The 13,134-nt window shown below is 48.8% G+C and overlaps 1 protein-coding gene across 3 annotated transcripts in view; it reads right to left on the reverse strand.

Annotated features, from left to right (window-relative positions):
• ARHGEF6 (Rac/Cdc42 guanine nucleotide exchange factor 6) overlaps positions 1–13,134 on the reverse strand; it is a 40,414-nt gene that overhangs the window by 11,882 nt on the left and 15,398 nt on the right. For all 3 annotated transcript variants that reach the window (XM_017818669.1, XM_017818678.1, XM_017818684.1), the window contains 8 exons: positions 10,953–11,023; positions 9,439–9,533; positions 7,879–7,974; positions 6,909–7,031; positions 5,478–5,616; positions 3,599–3,658; positions 1,309–1,455; positions 396–482 (listed from right to left, as the gene is read on the reverse strand). In XM_017818669.1, the coding sequence (XP_017674158.1) occupies positions 396–482; positions 1,309–1,455; positions 3,599–3,658; positions 5,478–5,616; positions 6,909–7,031; positions 7,879–7,974; positions 9,439–9,533; positions 10,953–11,023 (818 nt within the window). The remainder of the gene's footprint in view (positions 1–395; positions 483–1,308; positions 1,456–3,598; positions 3,659–5,477; positions 5,617–6,908; positions 7,032–7,878; positions 7,975–9,438; positions 9,534–10,952; positions 11,024–13,134) is intronic.

Here is a 13,134-nt window from a genome sequence, read left to right on the forward strand (position 1 = left end):
AATGGTAAAACATGAGAAATGCAGTTTTGGGGTACCTCATGGAGTGGAAACTTTGGGCTCTTTACAGGGGGCTTTATAGTAGTGAAATATTCACTGAGAGTTGGATGGCTGTTTGTGTGGACAGCTGGATCAGGACACTTCACATTCACAACAGCACAGAGGACAACATGCGGGTTGTTTTTTCCTAATTTCACAGCATTCACTTACCAAAGGCTGCTTAACCACTTGGCAGGACAAAGGCACTGAAAGTCCCCATGGTAAAACCAAGCCCTGGTTCCCAGCATTTGCATCACAACAGAGAGTTCGAAGGATGCAGAGGATTTGAATTTGATAAGAGCTATCTGATTTCCTTTTTTACACCAAATGCCTTGCAACTTCAAATTAAGCATGCCTACCTGATAGATGAACCCACTCATCCGTGGGCTTGCAGACAGCATCAGCAAAACGTTGGAAAACAACAAGAAATACCGCTCTTCTTTCTCCTGCAGGGATAAGAATTTAGGTTAGTCCAGTCTGCAATGCATCACAAGCACCTGCCTCCAGCAAACTGAACCTGTTGCAGCTGGAATCACAGCCTGTCAGATCACCCCCAAACCAATTATTTGGGCTTTTTTTCTTTACAGCGTCTTATTTCTGTACTAGTTTTTCCTGCATTAGATTTTTGTCTGCATCCTGCTAATCCCCTTCCCATCATTGCAGAGCATCTCAGAAGACCTTATGTCTCCCAGCATCTCACATCCCAAACCTGTATTACAAGTCTTCCCAGGGAAAAGTTGCTACATCAAGAAATTCAGTGATAACAGGCACTTTCCCACACCAAGCATGCAGTATGCACTGCTTTAACACCACTGGTGAAGGTGGTGGCAAGCACTGGTGTGACACATTAGGATCAGTAGCACAGGAATCCCTTCAGTTAGTTCCAAAGCACATTCAGCTCTGGACTGGGATGTCACAGCAGCCACTGTGCTGTGCACAGGATGCTTTCAAGTCACTCTCCTTTCTCAGAATAAGTCATGGGGGAGAAAGAGGGACATTAATGTGCTTTATGACACTGAGATCTTTTTTTTGCTTCAAAAGTGTGACACTAAAGGCCTGAAGCTAAGCTCCCAGGGTGTCTGACTCACTCCAAAGATGTGCACAGTCCCATTGCACAGCTCTCCCCCAGGTAAAATTATTTATCACCATTATTTGTCAGCAGTTTCCTGGCCTGGAGTGAGAGGAGCTGTTGCCCCATGTCACTGATCCTGAGAGCAAGGGGGTATTTGGACACAATGCCTTTAGCCAGGAGAAGGACCTGGCTTCACTCACCTCACTTCCTCCACACTGCACCATAACCTGGGACATGTAGATGATGTTTCCCATTGTTTTTATGTCCTCTCCTTCCCAGCGCTGGATGGATTCAGAAAGGATCTGCAGCTCGAGCTGTTTCCTCTTCCTCAGCTCCTGGCATTGTGACTGGGAATCACGGCAGAGCCTCATTAGCTGAAGGGCAGGCACAAACCCAAACCACTCCAGTTTCACCAGCAACACTCCCACAGCCCTGTGGGCTCAGGGCTGGTCATGTCAGGGATCAGGAAAGCCTCTTTTGGCCCTATTACACAAAGTTTGTTAAAAAATCACACCCTAGTGATTTATGAAGTAATGACTATATTCAAATGTCAAAGAAATTGCAAACTGCACTGAGTAAACTTTTCTTTCCAAACCAGCCCTACCTATGAGAGTACAGGGTCACATTTTCCAAACCAAGACAGCTGCAGAGTTAAATGTCTCTAATTTTGCTACTGCTTAGAGAGATTTTGCCCATTTTGTCCAAACAGCAGAGTTGTATTTGCAGCAATGCAAAGTCCCCAAGAATCAGATGGGTGGATATTTTCTAACCAAAATCTGCAAACCCAAAAGCAGGACTTGGTGGTGCTGTAGAGTTGCACAAAAATAATCTACTGAAAGTGCTGTAATTGAAAAGACCACACCAATGCTCTGCAGCTGGGGACTGGAGGAGCTCCACGGAGTGGCCAGTCCCTCAGCAGCTCTCAGCAAGCAGAGGACAATGCTGGCTGAACAAAGACAGTCCTGCAAATCCAAGCAAAACTTCCTTTAACTGACCACTCTGCCAACAGGGAAAATTGCTGCAAAGCTAAAACCAGGCTCAGTTTTCCCCAGCCGATTGTTTTTTTCCAACCCCCTTTTTCTGACAGAGGTTTTCCTCCTTTCCACCTTAGTTTCATACAGACTCTTTGACTACCCAGGTCTTCAAAGAGAGAGGCTGCATTGGGTCTGTTCTGGAAACACACGCATTTGAACCAAACTGTGGGGGCTTCCCCCGGTTTTACAACTGTTGCATGTTTTGATGGTGTCCCAAGTGTCCCAATCCAATGTTCCCAGGATGCAAATCCAAATAAAAGCCACAGCAGTTCGTTTCAGGGGCACCACTGTGAATCACAGTGGCTCTGTGGTCCCCCCCTGCTCATACTTGGGAGCCTCCCTGATCCTGTAACAGGACCACGTGTCCATGGCAAGGGGCATCTCTGGCTGTGTAACCTCAAATCCGCACTGAACCTCTTTAGTTGTGTCATAATGACATTAAATTACTCATCACCCAAGTACACATTTCAAGTAAACCCGTTCATCGCTTACAAGATTTCCTAAAGATTAATGACACCTTGTAATTTAACTGAGTTATTCCCCTGTTAGCTACCAGAATAAATGGAAAGGGAGATGAGTTTTTCTAAGTAAATGCAACATGATCGCCCTTTCCTGTTTTCTATGAACTTTCTCCTCTCCATTTTTCATCTGCACTGCTAAACACTGAAAAATGGCATCTGCTGTGCTAAGGAAGGAAGTTGGACCACATCTGGAGTGGTTATAGTGAAAGGCAGTGGCTACAAAGCAAGAGAGACTAAAGCTTTTTTAATAACCGAAAAAAGCTTTTCCGGGTAAAACCTTTGTGCACATGGATGGCTTTCCCCCCTCTGTTTCATCTCAGTGCAGCAGGACCTGGAGGGGTGCAGGTAACACAGCTCACAGAAATAGGTTTGTCATCTCTGACTCATCCCTGTGCTCTGTTCCCCACCGATGGCCATGGCACCCGGAGCCACAGATTACCTGCAATGTGGTCAAAGTATCCCACTGCCCATGAGCAAACCTCAACAAAACCAAGAGTTACTCAATGGGCTCAGAGGGGAATTTCCTGCTGCACCAGCAGTTGAGTCAGTCACAGCCATGTTAACCTTTCCCAGCTCACCTCAATGAGCAAGGGGTGGTCCAGTTTCAGGTGGAAAATGATTAGGGAATGGAGGCAAAAGGAGATGAAAGGGACCCCGCTGCCACCATTGCCCACACATGGCTTTCAGCAGTGGAGAAGAAAGTCAGAGACTTGCCATCTCTGCTCTGGGACCACGGAGCCAGAGTGCAATTGCCAAAACAAACATCCAGAGGAGCAGCTCTAAGCTTGAAAGTTGAAATTAGTATTCTTTATAACCCATCTTTTCCATTCCAAAAGACCTTTCTTTCTAATGAGGAGACAAATGTCAGGCTTGACTCACTCTTTGTGAAACGCAGCCCTGAAATGGAGCGCTCTATTTTAAGAATTGCCACCTACCACAAGGGACTTGAAGGATGTGACAGCTTTCAAAACCTCTTCATGATCTGGATGCGCCTCCTAGTGAAGGGAGAGAAAATACCTCAGCCAGCAGCAGCAGCAGGACCCACCCTGAGCATCAACCCACCCTGAGCAGCACCATTGTCCCAGTACACCAGGGCTGTGGGGCTGAGGGTGCAGGCAGCACAGGCTGCAGGAGGGGGCCACAATCCCCCAGGTACCTTCCCCACCATCCACTTCAACGTGACATGGCTGAAAGTAGCTATGCAATTCAGCAATACCAATTTAATGAGTGTAAAGTGGCCAGAGCAAGAGCAGATATTATTTTACTCATAGCAAATTTGACTTGGAAAGAAAATCAATGAAAACGGGCAGAGGTGCAGGGTGGATTTGTGGTTTCACCTTCAGAAAGAAAACCATTGGTGTGCAAGGTATTCCAGCCACTGCCCCATCAAGGGTGGAAATCCATGAGCATCAACAGGAGCTTCACCACCAGGTTTAAGGGAGGGCATGTTTGAGCAGAGAGCTCAGGAAGGGGAAGTGCAGGATGCTGTCCCTTGTCTCTGACCACAGTTGCATGTCCAGGGCCCTATATTCTAAGCTCCTCGCCACCCAGTTCTCATGTCAAGCAAATCCTAAGGTATCTAGGTTGTGATGGAGCAGTCCCTGCAGCCTGGAATTGCTCAGCCTGGAACGTGGGACGGGGGCTGCCCTGAGCGTACCTGCCCCATCACCAGCTGTGCAGCAGTGCAGGGAATGCTATGGTACAATACATCCACACTGCATACATCTATACTGCATTCATCCATGCTCTTCCCACGGCATCACAGCTTAAACCTCAGCCCTACTGATTCATGCAACAAAACTCCCACACTCATCTCAGAAACTAAGAGAAACAGGTGATGTGTGTGTCCCCAAATCCACTGCTGATTCCCATACAGCATCCTGCAAAGAGCACACCGTCCCTGCACGGGCATGGTGGCTGCAGCTCAGCTAAGCCAGGTGAGAGTGGGACAGGTAGGTCTGTGTGTGCCTACCCTGCAGGCTCTCATGGCCTCTCCTATGCAGAAATACCCCTGGCTCAAGCACAAAGGTTTTAATCCTTTGGCTGGGTTGTGGATTTGAACGGTCACGGATAAGTGTGCTGAGTAATTAACTGGTAATTAAAACTGGAAGAGGGGGAAAAGCAAACCTGGTTAAAAATAGACTGTTACTTCTGTTTTCTTCACCCCCTTGCACCACCCCTGAGATTTGGAGAGCTCCAGCAGCAGAGATCTCTAACATTCCCTGGGGGAAGAAATGTCCTGAAGCCAACCTGTCACTTGCCAAGGAAGTCTCTGTGCCCCTCGGCTGCTCTCCCTGCTCCCAGGACTCGCTCCTCCGCCCCCGTGTCTGTGCTGGCTGCCAGATGCACGTCTGTCTGTGCAGCTCTGCCTCCACCCAGGAGCACAAGCCTGAGGCGAGGGGTAGGAATGCGCCTGTGAGCCGCAGGAACGAGTGGCCAGGCTTAGGAATCTCATCAAACGATAATAAAACCCCTGATTTATTACCCGCTGTGCAAACAAATACCAGCTGTAGCCCAACCCTGAACTCTGCTTTTACTTGTGCTGGAAATGGCCCATCTTTGAGGAAGGGCTGAGGTGAAGAGCAGGCAATGCCTTCCCACAACATCCCCTGACTCCTCCACTGCTTTCCCACTTTTAACCTGAAAGGTGGATAACGTCCCGGGGAAGTGGGACATCTCCTTGGAGAGGTGGTAAGCACTTTTAGCCACATGGTGCTTAAATACCAAAGGGCAGATGTGCCTCTTGCAGCTCAGGGGGCAGCTCTGGCAGCACCAAGGGGCAGAGTCTGCCCAGCAGCCCCACATCCCACCTACCTCCATGTGCCGCTCCAGCTCCTGCAGAAGTGTCACGTATTTATCCAGCCTCAGGAAGGGTTTGCTGAGGCTCGTGGTTAGGATGAGAATGCCTGGGTTGGCCGCACCCTGGCCCTCCATGAACTTCTCCAGCTCATCACTATAAATAGAGACAACAACAACGACAAAGACGAGGAGGGCTCGCACCACTGAGGGCTGTGTTCTGCTGCCTCCCACGCTCTCTCCTGATGGCCAGGGCTCTGCTCTGAGCTGTGCCTTTTTAAGGGCAGCCCAGCCTCCCCTTTGAGCACCCCCCATCAACCCAGTAGGGCAGGCAGAGAGCTGTGAGCTTCCAGCCAAGCAAGACCCTGCTCCCCAGGGATGCAGGGGAGGATGCTGTGTGGCTGCAGGTGTTGGAATGCACAGCTTCTGGGATACATCAGTGCCAGCAGCTGGTCCCTAGGCACAGTGAGATGGCACAGGGCCAGGTGTCTGGTGGACAGTGTGGACTGCAGAGGCTGGTGCTGTGCTGGAGGATGCTGCAATAATATGCTGGAACCCTGCTGGGAGCCATGATGCAGGTGTTAGCACATCCATTGCTCCAGAAAACATGGCTTGTGTGTGTCAGCACATTTGCTAAAGCTGATTCTTCAACTGATTTAAGAAAAGGGGTCAGACTGAGGAACTACATGAATGAGTCATTTACTGGAGCCAGGCTTTTCGTTACGCTGAATTAAAGCTGGATTTCACCACCTAAGTTCCCATTACAGAATGGGAAGACTTAAACAGTACAGATGGGATCCTGGCTTTCTCCTTGCTGCAGGCAGGACAGCTAAACTGCACTAGGCATGACACAGTGGTAGCCTTTTGGCTTGGCACATCACACAAATTTGAGTGTCTACTCAAGTGGGAGAAAGATGCTGTTAAAGTGATCTACCAATGACCCTGCAAATGAACCATTTGGTTTAAGAGCAATTAATAAACTGGGTAACTCTGGGTAACTCGATGACCACCCTCCTTCTGCAGTAAAGTGCCCCTCACTGTTGTGCCACAGAGGAGCACCCTCCCACCTGCAAGTGTGTGAGCAGGTGGGAGGAAACAACATCTGGAGGAGCAGGTCTGAAACAGCATCTCAGTCCTTTAGCAAGTAACAATCACAGGAGATGCTACTGCCAGGGCTGGGGTTGCCTGTTTTACCTAAGGTAGGATCCTGTATGTGCAGACAGGACCAGCCCTGAACACAACTGGCAATGAGTTGTCTCCATGCTGGAGCTGAAAGGCTTTGCTGAAGAGCCCAAAACCCCAGCAGTTTTCCCAACAGCAGGATCCCATGTTATCCCCTTGCCCTGTTGTCAAAACACATCTCAACATCCGTGGCAGGCCAAGTATCAGTAAGAAGAGTAACTTTTTAAAGGAGGGATTTCAGTCTGAAGCTCCTCCTCCACCACTCACCTGTGCTGGGTGAGCACGTTGACGGCCGACGGGTGGTTCGCACAGTACGTCAGGTACAGGGAGCGGAACTGGGGCATCAGGTTCGTGAAACAGCCTCCCACACGCTGCTGGTTCTCGGGGAGCCTACAGACACCAACACACTGCCACACTGAGCCTCCTGATCTGCACCCTGCAGCTATGGCAACCTCAGGGACCTGCCCAGGAACCACCCGCTGCATGGGGACATTCCCAGGGCACTGCAGAACCCAGCAAAATACCCACACCTCCCACTTGGGGAGGAGGAAAAAGGAGACCCTCAGATGGGTCTGGCTTTCTGTGGTACAGACAGTGAGAATCACAACCCGTTATCAGCCTGGGGCAAGGTGTGACCCAGCCTGACCTGTGCCACCAGCAGAGCTGCAGCTGGGATGCTGCAGCCCATTGTGTCTGATGAGGATGTGCTGGGAAGAACTGGGGGCAATGTAGGGATGGTCCCACTCTCTGGGCTGCCCATGAATATGAGAGAGGAGATGAAGAGAGAAAGAGAAGCCACAGCCTGAATATATTTCTAGTATTCAGTTTTTTCTCTGTCTCTTTTCAGCCCTTCCAAAAGACAGGCTGGGCTAAGGCTAAACATGTCTGTCAGCTCCCCTGTAGGAAATTAGCACTTCTAATAATTTGCTCTTTGCTTCCTGGCAATTCCCATCTTCATGTCTGCCAGATCTCCCACCCTGCATGTGCTTGCATCTTTTGTGTCAGGTCTAGTGACATTCTCATTCAGCAGATGCCTTAGCATTAAAAATGTCAGAGTTTCTTCTACCTTCCCTTCTGCCAAAGCATTACCTGCCACCTTTCTTCAATCCTGTTATTTTCTTCTATATTTAAGAAGTCTAAGACAGCACCCCGGAGGAAGATTAATGAACATGTCTCTCTATTATTTTTAGCTGCAGTTTAATAGCTTAACAACCTCAGTGCTATGGCAGGAACTTACTTTACAACTTCTTCCAAGGCTTGGTTCAGCGTTTGCTGGAATGCAGAGATTTCTTCCATGTTTCCCAGCAATGCTGCAATGTCCACGGCGCTGAGCCTGTGAGAGTCAAATCACCAGTCAGCATCAGAGATGTTGCTCTCAGGAGCAGTCCCTTCATATTTGTAAATGGTCCTTCCAAAAAGACCCAAGAATTTCTCTTTCCCCAGATATGGGACACAGGAAAACACAAAATTCATGATCTGTGAGCTACAGACCACAGACTCCTGGAGAAGGTGTCTGCTGCCAAGGATTATCTTAATTGGATTTTAATCACTTAATCACACTAATCTTCTCAGACGTTTAGCTGTCTAATAGGCACAGACAGATGGGATTTCAGCCAGGGGTGGGGAGGGCTGTGTGTGCACAGACACAGAGACAGCTTTGTCTTCAGGGATTCATTCTGTGGGTTTCCCTATGGGAGGAGGGTCCTACACAGCAGCACCTCAGGTAGGGACTGCTTTGTTCCTCGAGTGAGGTTGGATTTTTCCTAGCCAAAGCTAATGTATTTGCTTCTGTAATCCTCAAAGCCATCCTCATAGTCACCCTCATACCACCCTCATTTAGGCCATTTGCTGCCTACAAGGCTGAGAGCATGAGAAATTTTCCACATGAAGACTTAAGGAGGGGAGAAGTGATTTTAATACAGAGGCCTTAGGACACCACTCTCCCATCTCCCCAGACTGGACGATGTCTAAACACCAGCTCTCCACCCGTGACGCCCCAAGGCTGCCCAGTCCTCCCGCAAAGCACTCAGCTGGACCCCAGCCCCAGACACAGCTCATGGACAGGGTCACCGAGACGGCACCGCTGGGAAGAGACAACTGGAAAGCTGAAGCAGCGAGCAGGAGGTGAAGTCAAGTGCACTGAGTCTTCTATGCAAGGTGAAACTATCAAGAGACCTGCTGACAGGCAGCAGTGTGCTGGATGGAAAACACGTGGCCTTATTTCCGCGGGTAAGCCTGGACAAACCCCCCAGTCAGCCCAGTGTTGCTCAGGCCACAAGGGATGGCAGCGTGTTCTTCTCAAGTACAGAGGTACTTAGTGCCAATGGCTGCACAGACAGGGACACAGGAGAGCCACTTTTTGCTGAGCAGCACTTTGGATTCCGCGAGAGGCAATCTAACCACAGAGGATACCTGTCGTCAGGCATGAAATGAAGAGATGGCTGGGGCTGAGAAGTCACAACAAGGCAAATGACAAGGGGAGAAGCCATGCAAGGCACGCTGCCAGGGAACACACATGCTGGGACAGGCACACATGAGCTTGCAGATGGGTGGGAACAGCCAGCCCTCTCCCAGATGGACATGCCCGTTTCTAACATAGCCCAGTGCCTGCGTGACCACTGAGGAATGGGAAAGAGCAGAAACCTGCAGAACATGGGCGGGTTTTCTGGCTCACAGAGAAGTTGTGAGGCTTTGTAAGAGCAGCAATAACAGTCCCTAAACATTCATAGGCAGGAAAGTAATGAACTATGATGGATTTTACAGTGTTCTCTCCACCTCAGATGCTCTTATATCTTACTTATCATAAGACTGGAGGGGTCTTAAGTAAGTTCCCAGAAGTGACTGTAGTTCCTTCGCATAATCTCGTTCTGTTTCCAGAATATTTTGCAACACCTAGGGTGAGAGACAGAGTACTGAGTAGATCTTTGTACTAGAGACTAGTCAAAGGAACATGACATCAGCTTCCAAATGTGGAAGTGCAGGGAAGTGTATTTTAAGTCCAGAAATTACACTTGTTAATGCAGAACCCAGAATGCTCAGCAAAGTCCTGGTGGGCTAATTTTGGGATTTTACTTTGCAGACTCGGCAAGGCCTGGAAAGCAGGTGTTAAAGGCTGCTCCTTCTTCTCTGGCAAAGCATGAAGACAATGTCAGGTCCAACCTGAGTTTAGTATCTGACCCTCAAGAGGCTCATGACCTGGCCCTGCACACACAACTGGCTGCCAAGGTGTGCAAACAAACAACCTGTGCATGCACTCTGGGAGCACTGTTTGCACCAAGGCAGCACAATTTAAATGCAGGAGTGGCTGCACCAAGGATGGCTCCTGTGGCAGCTCAAGCCAGGGCACAGCTCACTTGCCACTTCAGGGATATGCTGAGTTGGGTTTGCTCCTGCTAATCCACCTCAGCAGCCAATTCACCCCCGGCTTCATGGCAGGAAAACCCAGTGCCTGCACCCTCCCAGTCAGCACTCCAGTTTCTCAGTGTGGATGAGCTTTGGAGACAGTGGAGGTGGTTCCCAGCTCTCTGGACATACTGTTACTGCTTTGCTTTGCTTGAAATATATTTAGACATGCTGATGAGCATGATTTAGCTCCAGCACTGAGAGCCAGGGATGCTCACATGCAGGCATCTTCACTCTCTTACACCACAGGGTTTACTCCAGCCTGGACACAGGGGGAAGGCACCTGCCCCACCTTTACCAGACCTCCTCACTGTGGCAGCAAGATGTAGAGGAGGTGATGTCTCCCCACCCCTTCTATAGCCACAGTTCATGGCCTGGCAGGCTGTGAACCTGCTCCAAAGCTGAGCAAGTTACAACCAGGCTGTGAGCTGCAGTGGCTGCCTGTTCTCCAAGGGCTGCAGCTGCTGGCAGAGGCACAGGGCAGGCAGCTCAGGGTGTAACATCTCCAGCCAAACCCAAGAAAGGGATCAGAGCCCTAATTTGGCTTGCTTACACCATGACATTATCTCCCCATCTTTATCAACAGGAGATAGTCCCAGTCCATGGTAAGGACTGGACCAAAGACACTGTGCCTTGTTCTCCCACACTGATCTCAAAGCTGCCACCTCTGATGAACTATCTCAGTCACCCATTTCAAGTCTCTCCTTTTGACATCTTGCAGCAACTTCCATTTGTGGTTTATTGTTTCGACAGCCTTGAATCAAGGGAATGGAAACAGCTGCATTTAAACACAGAGTCACATCCCTGATTGTTACAAATTGCTTCAATGATTTTTAAGGGAAGAAGCCAGTTCAGAAGATTAATAACATGCTACTTATTAAAATGTATGATCAGCACTTTAAAACTTACCACAGGGTAATAATTCTTTGTCAGCTGAGTGCTTTCAAGTCCTTTTAATGCTTTGGGAGAGAGTGGTTTATCTGTACAAAAAAAAATACATCAATAAATTACAATGCACAGCTCTCATTATTCCAGGAGGAAAAGACACTGCCACATCATGTCCAGCAGACATAACTTCATCCCTGTGAACACAAAACTTCAATTGCAGAGTTTGTTTCCCTGCTTCATAAAAGCTAGGATCAAACCAGAGGCATGCATGACGCTGACAGGGGCTGAGCGAGTCACACCAGAAGCTCTGTGCAGCCTCTGCCAACCAACTTACAGGTTTGCTCCAAAATCCCTGGCAGCAGCCCAGTGTCTGGCACTGTTTGGAGCTACAGTGTGACTTCACCTGGCCCACAAAATTTGGGTTTTAAAACTGTGTGTCTGTAAGAAACGACGGTTACCATGCTTTGTTCCAGGTGATTCACAAGGCACTTGAAGCCAACCCCGATCAATATGCTGAACTGTGATCACTGCAGTCAGTGGTGATGCAAAATCCTTCTCTGAATGAAGGTAGATTTCAATGAAAAGCTCCCACAAACGTGGAAGTCAATTCTCATTTGGCATTTGCTAAATCCCTGCGGGTGCCTCCAGCATGGTATGTGCACACACACACACACACACACACACACACACACACACACATACAAGTCCCTGCTCCATTTTTCCTTCCCTGCCAGCAGCACAGCTTTCCCAGCTCTCCCAGAACCACAGTGGCACCATTATCCCCTCTGGACTGGGACAGGCAGGCAGTGCAAGGCTGCCCAGCCCTGGCCACGCTGCGCACCTCCTACTGAAACCCCTCTGTGCCCTGCAGAGCAGCCAGGCTCTCCTGTCTCCCTGCAATCACTCACAGAAGGCAATTACTTTCACACCGATAGCAGGGGAGAAGCTTGATATTGATAAATTTAGCCCCTGGAAGCTGCAGCTTGATGTACTGTCTAATTATTGCTCTTGTAGTGCTTCCTGTCAATTCCAGCCAGGAGCTCCGTGCCTCATCTAGAGACTCAGAGGAGCTTTCCTCCACACAGATAGCTAATTCCACCCAAAGGGCACATTTAGGACACAGTGGAGGTACAGATACTGCTGAAAAACAAGTAACTCCATTTAGAGTGATAAGTCTCACACTGTGGAGGTGAGGAAAGCAGCTCCCCCCACCCCAGCAGTGCTCCTGGGGACGGTTCACTGATAAGTCTCTGCATATATCACTTGGAATATGGCCACATTTCCTGAGCATGCAGACACCAGGGGAATGAACCCTCCTTCCATGTGAAATGGATGCTGGAGAGAGGATTTGGAGAGAAAAGCTCTGTAGATGTAAAAATCTGATGGGCTCTCACATCAGGATCTGTGGGAGACTTGCCCTTTAGTGAGGTGCTGTTATCTCATGCAGCTCCCATCTGATTTTCCCCATAGGACTGAAGTTTGCTCTTCTTTGTTTAAAACATCTCTCTTCTCCCTTCACTAAGTTAATTAGCAATTCCTGGGTTGTGCCAGACAAGCCTTCAATCCCTGCTGCAACGTCCTGCTCTAGCTCAGACATCATTTCCCAGAGGGAAACAATGGGAGATGAGATATTCTAACAATGATTTTTTCATTTAGAATTAAACAAAAACTGATTCTGAGCACTCAATCATTAATTTTTTTCTTCCCTCCTTTGTTTATTTTTTTTTTTTTTTGCAAGTGTGGGAGCAAGGATGTCTAATGGGGGCTGCACATTTTGCAGTTCTTTGCAGACCACTGCTGGCATCTCAGTGTTTGAGGCCAGGGCTGACCCTGAACCATAAAACCAGCACCAAGCACACAACTGGTCTCTGTCCAGGGTAAGTCCTCAAGGCACATTAAGGAATTAAGTTGCTTTTTGTAAAAAAACAGTTTACTGTCACACCATGGTCTCTGAAGAACAAGAGGCTGAGCTACTTGAATGGATGTGTAACACCACGGGGCACTTGGCCAAGGTCTTCATGTCATCCCCCCCTATGCCTGGGTATGATCACATCCCAGAAAATGTTAAGGACACTCAAGACAAAGCTCAACAAAGGCAAATGTCATCAGATGGATCGTACCCTCCCTCTTCCTTTCTCAGTATCGCAGCAGAAGAGGCATCAGGGGCAAAATGTACCCTGAGGAATCAGCCACCACTATGGAC

Source organism: Lepidothrix coronata, unplaced genomic scaffold, assembly GCF_001604755.1.
Source record: "Lepidothrix coronata isolate B3197 unplaced genomic scaffold, Lepidothrix_coronata-1.0 Scaffold2, whole genome shotgun sequence".
In the NCBI taxonomy this organism is placed as follows: domain Eukaryota; kingdom Metazoa; phylum Chordata; class Aves; order Passeriformes; family Pipridae; genus Lepidothrix; species Lepidothrix coronata.